This window comes from Nanorana parkeri, unplaced genomic scaffold (assembly GCF_000935625.1).
Source record: "Nanorana parkeri isolate BGI_ZX_2015 unplaced genomic scaffold, ASM93562v1 scaffold579, whole genome shotgun sequence".
Lineage (NCBI taxonomy): Eukaryota > Metazoa > Chordata > Amphibia > Anura > Dicroglossidae > Nanorana > Nanorana parkeri.
Genome location: NW_017306847.1, coordinates 960,973 through 982,412, shown reverse-complemented (window position 1 = coordinate 982,412; position 21,440 = coordinate 960,973). Strand labels below are relative to the sequence as shown.

General features: G+C 39.9%; 1 protein-coding gene across 1 annotated transcript in view; it reads right to left on the bottom strand.

Moving 5' to 3' along the window:
* The window catches only part of LOC108791873 (inter-alpha-trypsin inhibitor heavy chain H3-like), a 59,356-nt gene that overhangs the window by 11,722 nt on the left and 26,194 nt on the right, over positions 1-21,440 (bottom strand). Inside the window, exons 12-15 of the mRNA XM_018562477.1 lie at positions 18,957-19,142; positions 17,754-17,893; positions 11,345-11,499; positions 57-77 (exon numbers count right to left, since the gene is read on the bottom strand). Of these exons, the coding sequence (XP_018417979.1) occupies positions 57-77; positions 11,345-11,499; positions 17,754-17,893; positions 18,957-19,142 (502 nt within the window). The remainder of the gene's footprint in view (positions 1-56; positions 78-11,344; positions 11,500-17,753; positions 17,894-18,956; positions 19,143-21,440) is intronic.

Genomic DNA, 21,440 nt, shown 5'->3' with positions numbered 1-21,440 from the left:
TTTATGGATTATATATGAAATCAATTGGAAAAATTCCACCTTTATAAAATCCTTACCCCAATTAGAAGGTGCCTGAGCTGTTAAAAAAAATAAGAATGAGTTTTAATAACAGAATACAGTTTACATATAATAATTATAGAAAGCTGCAGTGGAACGTATCATTACACAAGTAATGTGAAAGACTACATATATGGAGAGTAGCGCTATAGACTAGGATTACCAAAACTCAAAGTTCATATATTCACATTAATGCAGAGAAGAATGACGTAAGCAAATGACCGAACAAAACTATATGGCCTATGTCTAGTGGCTTATAGGAATCATGTAGGTCCCAGCCATTTTTGATGATTATCCCGCCACTTACTACCTTATATAAACCATTTATTTAAAGTAGAATAAAAGAAAAAAGTGCAAATGAGTAAGTGTGATGATCGTAATGCAAAGTTTATAAAAAGACAGTCAACGCGTTTTTCGGGGCACAACAAATTCTCCTTCATCAGGGATGATAGTATGATTTGATTTGTTTCACCATAACTGCCAAATTTTGTATCCTTAGAGTAGCATTATTATTGATCATTTTGTGTATTCTTTGATTATTAACCACAGGATTTATCTAGAACATGACTTCATTGATTTACCCTAAATCGTAAGTCTGATAATTGTTGAGCCGCCAAACTGTGTTGGCTCTCTTTCTATTAACTTTGCACTGTGATCTATAAAGTTTTACTGGACCTTTCATACATTTATGGCGCTCTCACTAATTTGCACTTTTTTCTTTGAATTATCTCAAGGCATAGAGAGCAGCCTTGAAAGACCCAGGACCTTACTAGGTCATATATATCCCTGTAGTCCAGAGTTCCACCGATACCTATTTTTTATTAAGGTAGAACTACGCAAGCAGTTAATTACACATATTAAATGTATATGTGGCAACTGTTGCCAAATGATATGTAGTTCTGTTTAGCCGCTCATGATAATTTACTCCCCCCTTCTAGTCAGCATAGCCAGCTCCCTGACATAAAAAATTTTAAATACAGGAAAACAAGCTGTGTCATGGACTTGTCCCAGATTGTGATTGGATGGCAAAAGAACATAGGAAGACTCACTCCTCCTATCAGACTATGGAAGATTGCACAAAACATCAGAGCCTGATTGGCTTACAGTCTTTTCTTTACCTCCTGCTGTCAGAGACTTTCTGTGTAGGGATTGCAAGAAACTGATATAAAGAATCTTAGAACCTGGCTAGTGGGTTCGGGGTCTTATGAAGTTTGTATTGTTTATTGAGGAGATTTTCCCACAATTCCTGCCACTGTTGAACCATTCACCAGAACTATAAATTAGGTGGAAATCTCCCAATCACAAATACAGCAATAAAAACCTGACAGAAGTTCAAAGCATTCTCCACCCTTCCAAAATAAAATTAAAAACATTTTTTGTTGAAGTTAAGGCATGGCAAAAATGTTTTTTAAACAAGGTTTGTTAAAATTTTCTTCAACAGGCTGATAGCTTTCCAATGGAATTGCTCACTCCCATGCATCACAACAGATAAGACTTCTTCTTGAACTACCCCATTTCATGTTCCCTGGACTCACCTAGGAAACAACTAGGATGCACATGTGTATGTTAGCGTCAACTGCACAACATGTATTAGGTATCCTCATACATGCCGGATTGAGGAATAATTCTGGGGCTTTTATTAACAGTTAAAGCGGACCTTTACCCATATCTTTAAAATAACAACAAACACACCTTTAGAAATGTTTAGTAATGTCAATCTACAAACACATACTTATAGATAATTGCCGGCTTTGTATTCTTTGCATACCTTATTTCTCTTTTCTTCCCCAGTCTTCTGACAGTGGCCATGTTTACTAGCTCTCCTATTACTTCCTGGATTACTGGCACATGTGACTAGACATGTGACTAGGGCATGTAACCATGCACATCATCTCAGGGGAGGAAAATGCCTTTCCTGAGATCTCATGAGATTACAGATGAGATTTCCCAGCAGTGCTCTGCTGATGTCCATTGCTTTGGCAAACTGAAGTAACTGAGCACTTTCAAAGCAGGAAGTGAATGCTCTGCAAGTGTAAGTATTTTAAAATCACAGCATTTTAAATCAATCATACATAGAGGGATGCATTGGTAGAATTTGATTTTTGAGTGTGAAGGTCCGCTTTAACTCTAAACTGGTAAGCTGTAAAGATTTCTAAAGCATTCCCTATTGGCAATTTTGGGTATCTTCGTTTTTTTGCTTTTCTTTTAGCAGACGCACACAATTGTGAGGCTTGACATATATTTACTAAACGTCTCAACAGCTCATATTTTATATTTAACAAAAAGAGTATGGGTTTTAATGTGTTTGTGGGCACAAAAATTAATTTGAGGGTATTTTTGTTTGCTGAAAATATAGATTTGATAAACAGTGGTGCAAATGTGGTGCAACATAAAGCAAATTGTTACTACTATCATATTTTTCTATATGTCCTCTATTTTTACAAAATATATACAAGTATTTTTACAGGTATCCAAGGTTGTAGACATGTGCACCAGCAAAAAATTAGTTTAGTTTCGTTTTGATTCGGATTTTCGTTTTTCGGATTCGGGTCCGCAGCTAAATTTGTTTCGGGATTCGGATTCGGACGAATTTCGTTAGCGGTAGTCCGGTCGAAATTTCGTTTATTGGACGAAATTTCGTTAGCAACAAAGTGACATTAGAAAAAAAATGGTTTTTGTTTTTTTTGTTTACAGTCTGCAGAAGATGAAAAAGAAAAAAACAAAAAAAGCGTGAGGTTCCCCCCAATTCATACCAGACCCTTTAGGTCTGGTAGGAATGTTAGAAGGGACCCTCCCCAAGTTAAAACAAAAAAAAAGTGCGTGGGGTTCCCCCAAAATCCCTACCAGACCCTTTAGGTCTGGTAGGAATTTTAAGGGGGAACCCCAGCCCCAAGAATTGGGGGGGAAAACGTGGGGTCCCTAACAGTCCTACCAGACCCTTGATCCAAGCACTGGCCCGGCAGGCCACGTTCCCTCGGCATTGGGAGGGTGTCCCCGTGCTCATGGGGACAAGGGCCTCTTCCTCACGACCCTGTGGAAGGTGGTTGTGGGGGTCTGCGGGCAAGGGGGCTTATTTGCATCGGGGTACCCCTTTAAATAAGGGGGCACCCAGATGCCGCCCTCCCCCCTTGTGAATGATTAAGGGGTACTTGTACCCCTACCCATTCACTAAAGGGTTAAATCAAATAGTTAGTAAAAAGTTCAGACTTTTAGATAAAATCCTTTAATTGAAAAAATAAATAAAAAAATGGCTCCATCCATGTAATCCAGCATCAATCATGATGCACGACCCCCGTCGACCCACAGAAAAAACTCGACCCAAAATGATATTCAGCCTGAATGTCAACAGGCGTGATGTCACGGCTCGCTCCGCCCATTTGACATTCTCAGCCGTCAAATACTACATAGCATTTCGGAAACTCCCGAGTGCTATTCGTGAGTTTCCAAATGCTATTCATGTCAGTGAGCCGAGGTGTCATAATGCTTTTCATTTGACAAAAAAAAACATTTTTTTTTTCTGTCACTTTGCTGATAACGAAATTTCGTACAAAAAAAACAAAATTTCGACCGGACTACCGCTAACGAATTTCGGGAAATCGGGAATTCAGATTCGTTTGCATTCGTTATAGCTGTAATTCGGAATTCGGATGCATCCAAAGCTCAGAATTTCCGGATTCGGAACGAAACGAATCGCACATGTCCACAAGGTTGACTTTAGAGATTTATTGCCTGCAGGTGCTGTTTTTATGCTTATCAGAGATCCCCCAGGCTATAACAACATACAAATAAAAATAATTGCATGCATGATTTAGAGTGCATTCATGCATAACCGGTATTTGTTCACAGACACCCGAAAACATTATCTTTGTTTACTGAATCGACATCTAGGAAAAATAAAAAAAGATAATCTATTTTTTTACCATAGAGAGATATTGGATAGCCATAGTACTGCCCTGCAAAAGAGAAGAAAAGCAAATATTGATGGTATAAAGCACTCAATATAGAATTGGATTCAGTTTAGTATTAAGGCAGCACATCATGTGTACATGATTGTCAAATGCAATGTGAAAAGTTGATACAAGTGCTTCAATATAAAAATGTCTACATCAGTTGAGGGGCCTAGGGTATTCCCTGTGTTGCAAGCCACACAAACCCTTATAAAATCTGAAGTATCCAATTGACTAGTCAGTGTATACTATTGGCTATCACCAACTATGCCAGAAAATGTTGATCACATGAAGCTACTCACATTGAAGAGCATAATGTTTTCTGAAGATTATAGCCTAAAACCTGAAATCTGTTTTTTTACCTGATAGTCTCTTCTTCAGTGAATGTTGGAGATAATCTTACTGTTACTCCCATCATGCTGGGAAGCTCAGCTCTAGCTGATGTCTGTTAAATCTACAGACAATAAGTAGTCAAATGTCACTTCTTCTAGCCCAACAGCAGTCTTCCAAAGTGATGCAGCATGGCTAAACACCACTGACGACACTATCTTATCTACTTGCCTGTAAATAGTTACATAGTTACATAGTATTTGAAATTGAATAAAGACAAAGGTTCATCAAGTTCAACCTTTCTGTCTCTATGTGTGTTTGTGCGTGCATGTGTGTGTACTGTATATGAGTTCCTGTGTGATCTAGTTTTTAAGAGTAGCAGGTACTGTATGTTATGGTCTGTAAGGAAGGTATCTAAATTATTTTTTAATGATTCAATACTCTCTGCTGATACCACTTCTTGTGGAAGAGAGTTCCAAAATGTAACCACTCTAACTGAAAAGAAGCCCCTACGCCCTTTGTGGTTAAATCTTTTCTTCACCAATTTTAGGTGGTGTCCTCTAGTCTTTATTTAGGGAAATTACACTAAAAAGTTTATTGCTGATTTTGCCATCACCACTAAACATTTTGTACATCAAAATCATGTCCCCTCCTAATCGCCCCACTTCCAGTGTGAACAAGTTTAAATTTAGCAACCTTGTCTCATAGCTTCTAGCATTCTCCAGCCCTTTAATTATTTTTGTTGCCCTTCTCTGGACTCTCTCTAGCTGAAGGACATCCTTTCTGTGAGTTGGTGACCACAACTGAACCGCATACTCAAGATGAGGTCGAACCAGTGATCTATAAAAGTGGCAAAATTATTACTTTGTCTCTAGAGTACATTTCCTTTTAATGCATGATAGTAGACTGCTAGCTTTGTTTGCGACAGCCTGGCATTGCATGCTATTGTTCAATCTGTGGTCTACAATGACCCCCAAATCTTTTCCCATTTCTGACTTCCATAGTGGATTACCCATTAATGTGTATTCCACTTGCCTATTTTTAACCCCAAAAAGCATTACATTACATTTTCAACAGTAAACCTCATCTGCCCACTCCCCTATGTTATCCAGGTCCTCCTGTAATGTTATAATGTCTGAGCTCGTGTCTATTACACTCCCAATGTTAGCATCATCTGCAAACACAGAAACATGACTATTAACACCTTCCCCAATATCATTAATAAACAGTTTAAACAGTATTGGGCCTAGCACAGAACCCTGGGGCACACCTCTCTCGACCTTAGACCCATTTGAAAAAGAGCCATTTACCAATACTCCCTGGACATGATTCTGTAGTCAGTTCTCTATCCATGTACACACATTTCATCTATGTTTGTAATATACTGTATGACTACTGTTTTTTTAAAGCTCTACTGAAATATGTAGAATGTGGTCGTTAACAAAATAGAAATGCACAGAGGTTGGTTTAATCCTGCGTTTCATAGAGGTTTTACAAAGGAAATTATTAGCAGCATACAGAAAATGGAGGTCCACCTATTGTAGGCACCATAGCAGCTATGCTGCAACTACAGACCATATGAACTAGTGTTGTCTGAAACATAAATGAGCACCATACCATGGCATGTACACTGGTGTACAACCCCAATTCCAAAAAAGTTGGGATATTGTGTAAAAAATCTACATAAAAACAGAATGCAATGATTTGCAAATCTCATAAACCCATATTTTATTCTCAATAGAAAATAGAAAACATATTCAATGTTTAAACTGCGAAAATGAACCATTTTTAGGAAAAAAATAAGGTAATTTTGAAATTGATGGCAAAAACGTCTCAAAAAAGTTGGAACAGGGCAGCACAAAACTGGCAAAGTGAGTAGTTCTAACAAGGAAGAGCTGGAAGAACATTTTGCAACTAATTAGGTTAATTTGCAACAGGTCAGTAATATGATTGGGTAAAAAAAGAGCATCTTAGAGAATCAGAATGTCTCAGAAGTAAAGATGGGCAGAGGTTAACCAATCTGTGAAAAGCTACGTCTAAACATTGTTGAACAATTTAAGAATAATGTTCCAGAATGTAAAATTGCAAATACTTTAAATATATCATCATCTACAGTACATAATATCATCAAAAGATTCCAAGAATCTGGAGAAATCTCTGTGTGCAAGGGACAAGACTAAAATGCAATATTGGATGCCCGTGATTTTCAGCCATCACTGCATGATTCTGTGATGGACATCACTGCACGGGCTCAGGAATACTTCCAAAAATGACCGTCTGTGAACACAGTTTGCCGTGCCATCCAAAAATGCAAGTTAAAGCTCTATCATGCAAAAAAAGAGCAATATCTGAACATGATCCAGAAATGCCACCACCTTCTCTGGGCCAAAGTTCATTTAAAATTGTCTGTTGCAAAGTGGAAAACTGTTCGTGATCAGATAAATCGAAATTTGATATTCATTTTGGCAACCAGGGGTGCCACATCCTCTGGACTAAAGACGAGAGGGAGCTTCCGGCTTGTTATCAGCCTGCATCTCTAAAGGTATGGGGGTGCATTAGTGCATATGGATTGGGCAGCTTGCAGATCTGTAAAGGCACCATCAATGCTGAAAGATATATCCAGGGTTTAGCGCAGCATATGCTTCCATCCAGACAATGTCTTTTTCAGGGAAGGCCTTGCATGTTTCAGCAGGACATTGCTAAACCGAATACTGGATCTAAGACAACAGCATGGCTTTGTAGTAGAAGAGTCCAGGGGCTTAACTGACCTGCCTGAAGTCCAGACCTTTCACCATTTGAAAATATTTGCCGTATCTTGAAAAGAAAAATACGACAAAGAAGACCCAGGACGTTTTGAGCAGTTAGAATATAATATCAGGCAAGAATGGGACAACATTCTTCTTCCAAAACTCCAGCAACTGGTCTCCTCAGTTTCCAAACATTTACAGCGTGTTGTTAAAAGAGGAGGGGATGCTACACTGTGGTAAACATGGCCCTGTCCCAACTTTTTTGAGAGGTGTTACTGCCATCAATGTCAAAATTACCTTATTTTTATTCATAAAATGGTACATTTTCTCAGTTTAAACATTTGATTTGCAAATCATTGCATTCTGTTTTATGTAGATTTTACACAGTATCCCAACTTTTATGGGTTGCCTCATAATTGATGAGCTGGATCCAGGAACCAAAGGGTCTTTTGACTAACATCTAGGAGAACTTTCTGGTTTCAGATTGGGATTGTGGTTTGGAATGTGTAGTGCTTATGTGTTCACTTCAAACGTGGGTAGCTTCAAGTTCTTTAATATTCAATTAGGGCTTTTCCACCCACTTTTAATTAAAATAAAAGTTCCTTTACATCAGGTTTTCCCTTGTAGGGGTTGCCAACATCACATAAAACAAAATAAACTGTTTTATCCTACTGGCTATCTTGGTCCACACAGTCCAAGAGTCTACCACTGCACAGATATCAACTCACAGGCGTCATTGGTCAATTCAGGCACTCTCCAAGTGTCTGCCTGGCCACACTGCTCCCATGCAGCATGACATCTCCTGAGGAGGGAGGAGTACATCTGGCTAATATTGAGGTTTGGCTACCAGGTAAGATGTGGACCTAGGAATGGAGGCTTTGTCCCACTTAAAGACTACAGGACCTAGACCAGAACTTATTTAGCTCTGAGATAAAAATGCAGTTATTCCCTCAATTATTTGGTCTAACTCTCCACCCTGTATTTCCAGAAAAGCATTGCAAGTGTTGCTTGCAGAAGGAGAGCTCACTTATCCATTATGCTGGTCATGCCTATCCCTAAAAGTTTGACAAGATTTAGGTTGCAGCAGCTAGCTGCTACGTTTGTGATTACTCCTTCTCAATGTATTGTTTGATTAATGAAGTTGTGTATATTAATACCGTCATAATGGAGGTGGGGTATTCAGTAAAGCATGCACAACACTTTTTTTTCTTAAGCAAGGCTATGGAATCCACCCACTGCCATCTGCTGTCAGTCACAAGGGTTGCAGATCTGATGGGGAACTTCTTTCTATGAGTTCTCCATCAGGCTACGCCCAACCACAGCAAAAATCCAGCCCACTGTGCCTGTATGTGTGACAGGTGCAGTTGCCGGGCCGGAAGCTCAGCAATTCTAAACATGTGATTTTCTGAATCCCAGCATTACTGAACTGCACAGCTGCACTTATGAACAAAAAAGCGCCAAATGGGACTGCTCCACCAGAATAACAAGTGTGCAATTGAGTGCAAAGTCTGTTTTAAAAGAGAGGGATGTAATAGAAAATCTGCAGGACGCTGCCCCAAACCAACCAGGGGGACTGCAAAATCTGGGGAAAAAGCACAAACGAGGGGCGCCTTTCCTGGTGCAGACAAATTTATTTAAGATAAAAACAATAGTGGATGAGAAACATACTCACAAAGGTCGACATGATTAAAGCATTGTAAGTGAATACATGGACCAAAGAAGAAGCCAGTGATAGCTGCACAGCCGTGCCTGTGTACCAGCAAGGTAGGCTGTGATGATAACGCGTTTCCGGGGTCACGCCCCTTGTTTGTGCTTTTTGCACAGCTGCACGGTCAGGTATGGACACTCCAGGCTCAGATCCAGTACTGGTGACAGATTCATGTGCCCATATGTGTCTACAACACTTTTTATGAATTCAGGGTTTGCCTCTATGAAGGTATAATGGGCTGAGGGGGAAGGAGTGTGTGATTGTGTGTATGAGTGTTTGCCTGTTTGTCTTGTCTCTGTACTACTCATGCTGGTTGTGATGTCCAGTAGTAATGAGCTTTGGGTTTGGACCAAACCTGAATTCATTTCCAAAGACCGAAAGAGCCTGATATGGATTTTGGGGTTCAACCCTATGTCAGGGTTTTTTTTTTTTTTTTATTATGTCTGTGGTATTTATGAATGTTATTTGGATTAAGGAATAAATACCTGTCATAGTTTAATATCATCTTGGCCACTTTGTAAAGCAGCTGAGAAATATAATTTGTGGGCATTTAAAATGGTATTTTTTTTTTTTAAAGTGTGTTTTAAAAAATGTTTTGGTAAATGTCAGTTTTGCTGTGCAGTATACTTCGAGCAGATGCACCACTTCACAGGCAGGATTAGGGCATCCCTCAAGCATAAAAGGAATTGTGCCTTTCTAATGTTGCCCTTTACTGAAAGCATTAATAAAAGAGCTGCTCCTCAAAGCATATTTTTTTTACACTTGTTTTTTATGCATTGCTACATGTCTACCCTGGCAGTGCTCAGCTACCCATAGCCTTTGTTACACAATCCATTGCCTATTAGCCCTTTAATACATTACACAGTTTATCAAGAGTTAATGTTAAAATCCTTACTCTGAAATGGACTTGTAAGAGGAGAGAAGCAGCTCTGGTGTGAACAAAAGGCCATTGACATTGGCCCTTGAAATGCCAAAAGCAATTATACTGTCCAGGCTAATGATTCTAACCCACACTTATCTCTTTTAAAAAAAACAGAATACTATGCCCTCAGTTACCCACTGTTGATCCAGAGGAAGGCAAAGAAAAAAACCCCTATAAAGCATGGTTCAATTTCCTCCAATAGGGGAAAAAGAATTCATGTGAAGACAGCCTCTATTGTTAAATAAAGTTTTGACAGAATAACTGTCTACATAATTCAATTCGATTTCTATCCCTTCCAGGTGAAGTTACTGTACCTAAAAATCATTATGAAGGTAGTACAATTTAAAAGAGATAATACTTACATTCTCCTTGTGTATAAAAACAGACGGAAATATTGAGTTTTTCAGAAAAAGGAAAAAAAAAAAAATCAGTACATGAATATTCTACAAATCAATTTTTAATCTGTAACATTGATAAAACAATATGAATAAGACAAAAAATATGGCAGTTCTTTGAATTAGTTCCATTAATAAGTATCAGGAGATTCCCCTTCATTTCCTGTTAGGTCACTGTGGCAGAAAATGAGAAGAATCTCCTAAAACATGTTTTATTAGTTAAACAGTAAAAGGCTAGAATAGCTGTCAGTTTTTTTTTGCTGTCTGTAAGGCCCCTTTCACATCAGGTCCGCCTCTCAGTTTTTCAGGCGAACCCGATCAGATGCCCAATGTAAGTCTATGAACGGCGATGTGTAAATGGACGAGCGTCCATTTACACTCAGTTACTCCTGACTCTAGCCGGGGGCGGAAAAATGAATGGATCAGAGATCCGTGTCGCCAGATCGGGGGTAATCTGATGTAAATGGACACTGTTTACATCCGATTCCCCATAGACTGACATGTTGTCGATAGAGGAAAAAACTGTACAGACACCAATGTCACAGTGGTGACAACTGATCTGTACTACTGTGATCAGGAGAGGATCCGTGCAATGCTACTGGGACAAAGACAGCAATAAAAGTATGATAAAGATATGTAACCTTTTCCTACTTGATCAAAAAATGACCTAGCTTTATAGTTAAAGCTAACATTTGTATGAAACCTGTTCATGCCCAGCTCCAATGAAAACTGTTATCTGCTTCTCCACTGTGGATTTCCCCTCGCTCCCTGTCTTGGGAACAGAGAAACAGGACGTAATGGAAAATGTCTCCAATGGGGGCAAGGCTAGAAGGAAAATGCTTTTCAGTAGGGTGAAAAAGGTTAGGACCTCTAAGGTCCACACAGAGAGCGGCAGAGAAAGAGAGAAAAAGAGAAGATAGAGGGGGAGAGTAAAAGATAAAGTAAGCAGCAGGGTCATAGAGAGAGAGATACAAATTAAAACAGAATATAAAAACAGAGGAAAGGGAGGAAAGCAAGGAAGAAAGAAAGGAGTAATAGAGAGAGCTAAAAAGAGAATAAAAGCAGAAAATAAAAAAAAGTAAAGGGAAGAGGAAGGAAATGAGGAAGGAGAGGAAAGGACTGGGAGGAAGTGAGGAAGGAAAGAAGAAAGAAAAGATGGAAGGAAGATGAAAACGGCAAAGTAAGTGGGGGAAAGAGCTAGTGTACATATGGAATACAAGCATGTTTAACATTCGTACCTTCAACAAATTTATCAGCAACTAATGTTTCTTCCTCTATCTCATCAGGTTTTGTAACCACCATAGATGTTAAAGGAGTCACAAACTTGAACTTCAGAGAGAGATCCAACGCCTGTTTTTTCAGTTTCTCTTTCTCTGATGGATCTGCAGAAACTCTTCATGAAAACAAGATGATTTTAGAATCATATAAACAAACACTGTTTTATATATTGTACAACCCCAATTACAAAATAGTTGGAACGCAGTGTAAAATCTACATAAAAACAGAAGGCAATGATCTGCAAATCCCATAAACCTATATTTTATTCACAATAGGTAATAGAAAACATGTCAAATGTTTAAACTGAGAAAATTTACAATTTTAAGAAAAAAAATAAGTAGGAGATTTAGAAATTGATGGCAGCAACACACCTCAAAATAGTTGGGACAGGGCCATGTTTACCACAATGTAGCATCCAATCTTCTTTTAACAACACTCTGTAAACGTCTGGGAACTGAGGAGACCAATTGCTGGAGTTTTGGGAAAGGAATGTTGTCCCACTTTGCCTGATATAGGTTCTAACTGCTCAACAGTCCTGGGTCTTCTTTGTCAATTGGTGAAAAGTCTGGACTGCAGGCAGGGCAGTCAAGCACCCAGACTCTTCTACTAAGAAGCCATGCTGTTGTCACAGTTGCAGTGTGCGGTTTAGCATTGTTCTGCTGAAATATGCAAGGCCTTCCCTGAAAAAGACGTCGTCTGGAGCATATGCTGCTCTAAAACCTGTATTTATCTTTCAGCATTGATGGCGCCTTTCCAGATGTGCAAGCTGCCCATTCCATACACACTAATGCACCCCTATACCATCAGAGATACATGCTTTTGAACTGAGCGCTGATAACAAGCCAGAAGGTCCCTCTCCTTTTTAGTCCAATGGAGGCTGTACCCATGGTTGCCAGAAAAAATATCAAATTTTGATTTGTGTGACCACCGAACATTTTAAATGAGCTTTGGCCCAGAGAAGACAGTGGTGTTTCTGTATCATGTTCACACATGGCTTCTTTTTTACATGATTTGAAATGGAGTGACCTAAATCAAGGCACAGGATGCCACACCGCTGAAAATGGTATATCAAAAATTAGAAAAGTTGGGGTCTTTTGGGCAGCCGACTGACAACATACAAACCAAACATTTGTTTAGAAAATATAATTTTATTTGATTAAAAAGTGAATAGAATTAATAAAATTGACAACATGATTCCCCTATGAGCTCACTCCACACTAATTAAGTTCATTCATATAAGGATGACATTCAGAGACTTATGCAATGAAGCATGATTGACATAATAATTAAAATATTCATTGACACAATACGTGATTGGTATAAGGAAAGGTGATGGAGGAGCTTGATTTTCTGGATGTTTCGCGCTGAAATAGCGCTTCTTCAGGAGATGGAGAGGGAGGTTGTCTATGCAATGGGCCCTCAACCCCAGTGGAGGCAGACCCAATCAAGAGATGACGGAGGTACCTTGTTTAAAAAGCAGAACAAAAATTAGAGGATACCATTTGGGGCCTCAAAAGGAATCATAAAACTAATCTGAGTATCAGTGGGAACCACCCGCTGTACCATATCGTCCTTGCTGGACATAGTGATTGAAATAAGTACATACCACTGCTCGCAGAGGATTGGAAGTGGATTCAAAAGATTGTCGGTCAGCGACGTGAGGTAGCCGTTCCTCTCTCGATATCGAGCCCCCAGCAGCTAATACAGCCCTCTCAGGCTGTACATTGACGCTGGGGGCTCGCGTGGGTGCTAATAACGGCGCTCCCCTGGTGACGTCATTGCGTCGTCATCTGGTCCAAAACAGGAAACGCCCCCTATGCGAGTCGCCGGGGAGTCACCTCATGCTTTTACTCTCTCACCGTCTGAGCCGGGTGGAACGATTGGGACGCACACAGACTCCAAGGATAGGTGATATATTTACATACATATATCCACCTGTTTACCATACCACTAGACAAGTTCAAGTGGCTGTGTTAGAAGTTCAATGATGTTTATATTTTCTATATATATCTTTCTTAAATTGCATAGACAACCTCCCTCTCCATCTCCTGAAGAAGCGCTACTCAGCGCGAAACGTCGAGAAAATCAAGCTCCTCCATCACCTTTCCTTATACCAATCACGTATTGTGTCAATGAATATTTTAATTATTATGTCAATCATGCTTCATTGTATAAGTCTCTGAATGTCATCCTTATATGAATGAACTTAATTAGTGTGGAGTGAGCTTATAGGGGAATCATGTTGTCAATTTTATTAATTCTATTCACTTTTTAATCAAATAAAATTATATTTTCTAAACAAATGTTTGGTTTGTAAGTTGTCAGTCGGCTGCCCAAAAGACCCCAACTTTTCTAATTTTTGATATTCTTTTTTACATGATAGAGCTTTAACTTTTAGCATTTTTGGATGGCACAGCGAACTGTGTTCACAGACAGTGATTTTGGAAGTATTCCTGAGCCCATGCAGAAATGTCTATCACAGAATCATGCCTGTTTATAATGTAGTGACGTCTGAGGGCCCGAAGATCACCAGAATTCAATATTTTGTTTTGGCTTTATCCCTTGCGCACAGAGATTTCTCCAGATTTTGATATTATGTACAGTAGATGATGATATACCGTGTTTTGCGGTCCATAAGACGCACCGGACCATAGGACGCAGGGAGGTCCGGCGCGCCTTATGGAGCACTCGACAGACTGTAGCTTCTGTCACAGCTTCTATGACAGAAGCTGTGACAGAAGCTGCAGTTAGTGACCGCTGAGACAGGTGGCGCTGTGATTACCTCCGTTCTTCGTCTACTCTATGGTAATCTCGATCGTCGCCGCTGCTCGGTTTTAATACGAGTGATCTCATTAGATCACTCGTATTAAACGAGCATTGGCTCCTACTGCTGAACTCGATCGCCGCCGCCGCTGCTCGGCTTTAATACGAGTGATCTCATTAGATCACTCGTATTAAAGCCGAGCAGTGTCTCCTACTACTCGCCCGGCGCCCGAAACTGCATGTCTCGGGCGTCGGGATTCGCTCCATAAGACGCAGGCACATTTTCCCCCTCTTTTTGGGGGAGGGGGAAAGTGCGTCTTATGGAGCGAAAAATACGGTATTTCAAGTCTTTGCAATTTTATGTTGAGCAACATTATTCTGAAATTGTTCGACAATATTTAGATGCAGCTTTTCACAGATTGGTGAACCTCTGCCCATCTTTACTCCTGAGACAATCTGACTCTCTAAGATGCTCTTTTTATACCCAATCATGTTACTGGCCTATTGCTAATTAACCTAATTAGCTGCAAAATGTTCTTCCATCTCTTCCTTGTTAGCACCACTTACTTTGCCAGCTTTCTGTTGCCTTACACCAACTTTTTTGAGTCGTATTGCTGCTGTTTTTATGTCGATTTTACACCGCGTCCAAACTTTTTTGGAATTGTGGCTGAATCATTTATATAATACTAGTTTATATTTTAATAAGAAATGCAATCAGGTTTTCCTGCAAAAAGAATTGTATTTCACTGCCCTATACAGGTGATGTCTGTTTTGGCCTATCAGTTTTACCACCCAATCGCTTTTAAAAACCATGATCCATAGTAAGTTGCACTAGAATGGACTAGCTGCTAGGAGAGATGCTGTCATATTGTCAGGTGCGTCCGCGGGCAAGCAGCACGGAGGGAACCCGCTGGCAGGAAGCAGCCTGAAAAGTCCGAAGGCAAGGTAACAAGGGGCAATCCAAAGGGGTAGTCAAGTGAAATCTGAGGTCGCGGCAGGCAGCAAAGGGTCAGAGGCGATAGTCGGTCCAAGGTCAGTACAAGGGAAGTCAGCAGAGGGTTCAGGAAACTGGCAGCAAGGCACATAGGAGGGGAGCTTCGTATGTCACACCATGAGGTGAAATAACTCAGCAATAAGCCAGGGCTCTGGCCAGGTTTTTATAGCTAGGGGGTGTGAGTCCACCCCCTGGTCACCGAGGCAACCAGGAGGCTTCCCTCCCCGGGAGCCAATGGCAGACGAGAGGCTGGGGAACCTCCCCCGGCACCTGAGGCCTAAACAGACGCATGCGCAGTGGCCGTTGGAGCACCCGTGGTTCTGCCAGGCCGAAGGGAGGCCTGCACCCTACGCTGTACCCTCTGACCCCGTGGGGAGGTGACGCCCCCGGCATCCTGACACATATGTCCTAAAAATGGAATAGAACTAGTTTATTGGTTCTCGACATAACAAATTAAAGCTAAGGGGTCAGTTGTTCAAACAGCCCAAAGATCTCCCATGGTAGCTAAAGAGTAAAGTGAGGTATATAACTAGTCTTTTCAAGAACTTTAATTATGCTGAAGAATAGTGTTAAATCTTAAAATATTCAATAAAGATTTGTGAAGTGGTAAAGATCTTTTTAGCAAACCTCTAACACTTTGAAATCTCAATAGGCATACATGTTTATAGTGAGTTACTCTGCCGCATGTGCTTGTTGTGGTAAGTTAACTTCTTTCTGTAATAGCATGATCCATTACCCATTACACCACTGCTACCAGCAATATCAAATATTACTTACCACTAAGCCTCCTTTCCCAGCAAGCTAGGCACTCAGTAACAACTATGTCAAACCTTTAAGTCTTCGCCAGCAGGTATGAAGAGCTGGCTTATAAAATTGTAATACAATGGTACAGGGTTCCCTGGTTGCTGCACAAAATCATTGCCTCCGTCCCTAACCTTTGCTGGTGATGTGGTTCGGCCGTAGGTATGATGACACACATATTTTGGTCTTGTCCACGCTTGTGATCCTTTTGGGATCAGGTTCTTGGAATTATTGAAAATTTGACCATGATGAACCTCAGAGACAAACCTGCTGCTTGTCTGTTACACCTTACAACTAAACCAAGCTCTAAATATCGCCATTCCCTCACATATAATTTGCTGAACGCTGCCAGAGCGTGCATACCCTTGATGAGGAGAGAATTTCAACCTCCCTCCGTTCAGCTATGGTTTTCTAAAGTCCAAGACATTTTTACTATGGAGGATCTCACGGCCTCGCTGAATAATACAGAAGGGAAATGTAACTCCACATGGGGTCCCTGGATATATTACAGAAATTCCTCCCAATGCTCTCAATTTCATTCTCAGTCTTGACTGGGGGGATGTCCCCATGTGTCCTATTATACTTTCCCAGCACAACTAACTGCTGGCCACTATTTCTTGCACTGGTTCCGTTTACCGTTGGAGTTTACCACATCTCTCTTTAGCAATGTTACTATGCTTAATTTTTAAAGTGTATTTTGTGCTTACCTGAGAAGGTAATATTATACCATTGTACTTCTGTTTGTATCTACCTTATCTCGTATGGCAATTGCATTTAGGTGACAAGTTTATCTTTTGCCCTCTGTTATCTTGATTCAGTCAATAAAGAATTAAAAAAAATAATCTTACAGCATTTCTCAAAAGGGATCAGTTTTTCAAACAGCCCTCAGATTTAAAAGTTAGTTAGTTGTATAGATAGGCTTTCCATGAACTTTATTTTTCCCTGAGAATATTGTTAAATCTTAAAATGTGTTAAAAGAGCTTTTCAACAAACCTCTAACACTTTGAGAGCTCAATAGGCATACAGGTTCAATGTGAGTTATTCCGCTGCACGTGGTTGTTGCGGTATCTCTCTGTAATAGTGTGATCCATTAACCATTACACCACTGCTACTGCATATATAAACTGTGACTTAGTGCTTAGCTTCCTTTGCCAAGCAGGCAAGGTACTCAGTAACAACATTTTGAATCTTAGAGCATTCCTGAGCTTGCAAACAAAAGTTGTCAATTATACCATAAAAGGTATCATTTAAAGCCCATCTCCAGGGGAAAAAAAGAAAGACTACCCTTGCAAGTAGGCTACCCCACACTGTAAGGATTACTACTTGATTTTGTCTAGGTGTATTATGTAAACCTTTTTTCTTCCCTGATCTGCGCTCCCACAGGCTCCACGAATGGTGCCCAGAATCTTTTCCCCCCTCCATTCCGACATTGGAGGTCCACTGATGTAATCACGTCTAATGTAGAGCCCATAGCACAATACATGAAGACACACAGGGAAAGTCCATAAGCCAGAGCAGAGGGGAGAGAGATGAGTGCCAATCACCTGTGGAGCGGGGAGCAGGGATCAGGTAAGTAGAAGACATTTACACAAGACCCCTAGACATAAACAAGCAGTTTATGCTTGCAGTGCTGGATTAGCTGCACTGCAAGGGTAGATTTTATTCTCAGAGATAGGCTTTAACTGTTTTCTGAAATCTTCTAAGGCAGCTTTACAAATTGTTTTGGAATCTCTTGATGGAAAAAATATTCAAATAATTGTAGCCAGGTAAATTTCTTATTAGGATGCTAATAATATTATATACAAACATACCGTTTCTCCAGGAGTTGCTGTATGGTGAGGTAGGCCCAAAGCCGCTCAGTGAAGTCACCAAATATGTACTCCTGCTTTTTGCTCACTCCATCCGTATCTTGGAGTTGAACATTTTCACTGTATTTCAGTAAATTATCTGCCTGTTTAAGTAACATAGACATAACTCAATATCTATATAAATCTAGTATACTCAGGAAGCACATCATAAAACTTTCAAAAGAATCTTTAACAATGCTATTTTAATGTTTACAATACAAACTTCAAGGCATGACAGTTTACTGAGTAAAACACACTTCTCTGTCTGTCTGAGGTAGTCCTCAAACTACAGCACCTTTCTAGCACCCAGCAATTTATATGGCACTATTGGCCAGTATGATCTCCTGCCTGATGTGTCCTGTATAGTTCATGTCATCTGGCCACTAGGGAGCAGTGCAGGATATTTAGCATATTCAAAGATAAGTGAACAACATTGCTGGGGGGCTTTTCTAACCCCACTGACGATGGGACTCTATTCCTCCACTGACTCCAAAGATGGGACACTATTCTTCTTACTGACTTCAAGGGAGGGGAAATATTGGTCCCACAGACACCAAGGATGGGGCACTATTTCTCCCACTGACTCCGAAGATGGGACACTATTCTTCTTATTGACTGCCAGGGTGAGGAAATATCGGCCCTGCAGACACCAAGAATGGGGCATTATTCCTCCCACTGACACCAACAATAGGGCACAAATATTTCCACTGACCACCAATCGATTCCTGCTGGGTCAGGGACCGATGGAATTTGTTGAGTTGGAAGTCCACGGGACCCCAGATGACTGCATTCCTAACAACACACAGTCCCGTGACATGCTCTGCTGGTTTAGCTGGGGAATACTGGGTAGTAAACTGTGTGTGGGTTGCAGATCCTAATGTGGATATGGATACTTGTGAGTAAGGTGTGTGTGCTCTGGGTCACAAATCTTACTGGTGGCATGGATACTGGCAAGTGTGGTACATGTGCTGTAGTGCAGACCTCATTGGTTGTAGGTTTACTAGGGGGTGGGCAGTGTGCGATAAAGTGCAAATCTTTTGGTGATATCAATAGCAGGGAGTAAAGCGTGTGCTGGAATGCAGATCCTTTTCATAGTATGGATTGACTCAGTCAAAAACAATATGTTTTCTTAGATAGCACATTTAACAGGACAGTATTTATACATACCCCTTCTGCCTTTACATCTACAGAGAAAACATTCAGATCATTATCAATTATTCGTCCAGCAACCACAATTTCACTGCCATCAAAGTAATGTTTGAAGCTGTTCTGGGTGAGGTTTGCAATGGCATTTTCAGGATATTCCATTTTAATATCCAACAATGTTGGGTTGGCAATTTCAGTATAAAATCCCTGAGATACAAGAAAAGAATATCGGGTCAATTAGAAGAAGAAGCATTTTAGAGAGAATACCTACAGTATAACCCATTGCGATCAAGTTGTTGTCTTTTATAGTTTGCATTGTCCAATGGAAGATGTTTCTAATTGTGCACTCTTAGGGGGTGGGGATGCGAGGAAGTAATCCAGCACTTTACACAATGGAATAAAGATATATTGGTTTCAATTTATATATTTTTATTCAATATCAATTAGATATTCAATGTAAAAGGCATTTGAGAAAATGTCAAGTGGGTAGGAATGAGCTTCAGGTTCGACCTGAACCCAAGTAATTTTCGATTCAGGAAAATGGCAGACTAATGCTGCCGTTCATGTTCAGAATCAATCACCAAAAATGCACTTCCTGTGGTCAGGTGACTAAGAAGGGTCAATCATGGGTATTTTCTCATCTGCCAGTCCTTCCATATGAATGTTAGGGTTCCCAGCAGCTTTTCAGTTCAGTGTGTTTTGGGGGACAACTTGGAGTAGTAAGGAACAGATCACAGAGTGTTTTCATGGAGGCATAGGTGCTGCTGGTGATTGTTGAAAATGTCAATGTTTATAAGAAGCCACAGACACACCAAGTGTCAGACAGTACCGTAGCCGATTAGGGACCGATCACAGAGTATTTGCAGGGAGAAACTTTTTGTGTGTGTTAGCAACAACTTCACGTTTAGCCGTTAACCCCCCCCTTTTTTTCACGTTTCTATATTTGTTTTTACATTCAGGAAGGTTAAAAAAAAAGGGGGTGAGGTTGGGGTTTAGTTTTTAGTAGAAGTGCTTAAATACTGTGCACAGAATGATTACAATATTTTGGGAGATTTTTTTAGTCAAATAAATACTAGTGTTGATCTCTTCATTAAAATCTGCTCGGTGTCTCTTTTTTGCAAAATGCAGCCCATTACATTATTTTGTGTTTTTTCCTGGTTAAAAGCCGACTGGTGTGGGTCCTTTTTAAAATGCGGCCTAGTGAAAGTGAACTCTGTGCATGTAGTCAATGCAAAATTTTTCTAGTGAAATAAATAAATATACTCTAATGTTTTTTTTAGTTTTTTTTAAATTAGCTTGCTAATGTCCGTCTTCTTCAAAATGGAGCCTAGTAAAAGTGATTAAAGACTTTGCATAGTCACTACAATATTTTGGGGACTATTTTCAGTAAAATATATACACTCAAATGTTGTTTTTTTAATTAAAAGCTGGGTGGTGTCTCTCCTGTTCAAGAGTTCTTGGAGACCCCTGATGTCTCCATAAAGAGGACCTGCCACATGTTTTGCTATCACATAGGGGAGTTTAATTAGCCCCCGTATGTGATAGCAATAAAGTTTAGTGGAAAAAAAGGGGGGGAAATGTAAGTTCCCCCCCCAAATTTTTTTGAAGTTACACATAAAAAAGAATAAAAAAACAAAAAATGTTTTTAAAGTCCCCACCCATACATACACGCATGCAAACATGCGTCGGGGGCGCATACGTGTAAAAAGGCGATTGTGCCCATTACACCGCACATGTTACATATCGCCACGAACATCGGAGTGAGACCAATAAGTCTAGCGCCATCAATCACTGATAACACTAAACTGATGAGCGGTAAAAGCTTTTAAAGCATCGCCTTATGGCCAATTTTAAGTATGGTAGTTTTCTGCGATTTCGCGGGTGCGCGCAATTTTAAAGCTTGACATGTTTGGTGTCTATTTACCCGACGTGACCACGACTTTTATATTTTACCAAAAAACTGGGTAATAATAAATGTTTCCTAACATAATGTAAAAAAACTTTTAAAAAAAAATTCTGTCATTTTTCCTAATTATAGTAAAAAATAAAAACCCCAGTGGTGTTTAAATACCACCAAAAGAAAGCTCTATCTGTCACCAAAAAATGGTATAAAATAAATTTCAGTACAGCGTTGCATGACGGAATAAATATCAGTCAAAGTACCGCAGCGCTGAATACTGAAAAATGGCCTGGCCAGGAAGAGGGTCTAAACACCTGGTCTTGAAGGGGTTAATACAGTGCATGGAGTTAGTACAATATTCTAACTTTTTTCTGTGGAAAAAACTCTAATTTTGATCTCTTTATTTTATTATAAACTTGCATGTTGGTTTCCTTGGGAAACTACAACCTAGTAAAAGCTGCATACACACTGTGCATACATTTATACCATCTTAATGGTTATTGCCTCTGAAATATTACACTGTTATTTTTTTGTTATTATAAAACATGCCTGGTCTTTCCCTTTTAAATTGCAGCCCTATAAAGCTGCTTATGTACTGCTCATCC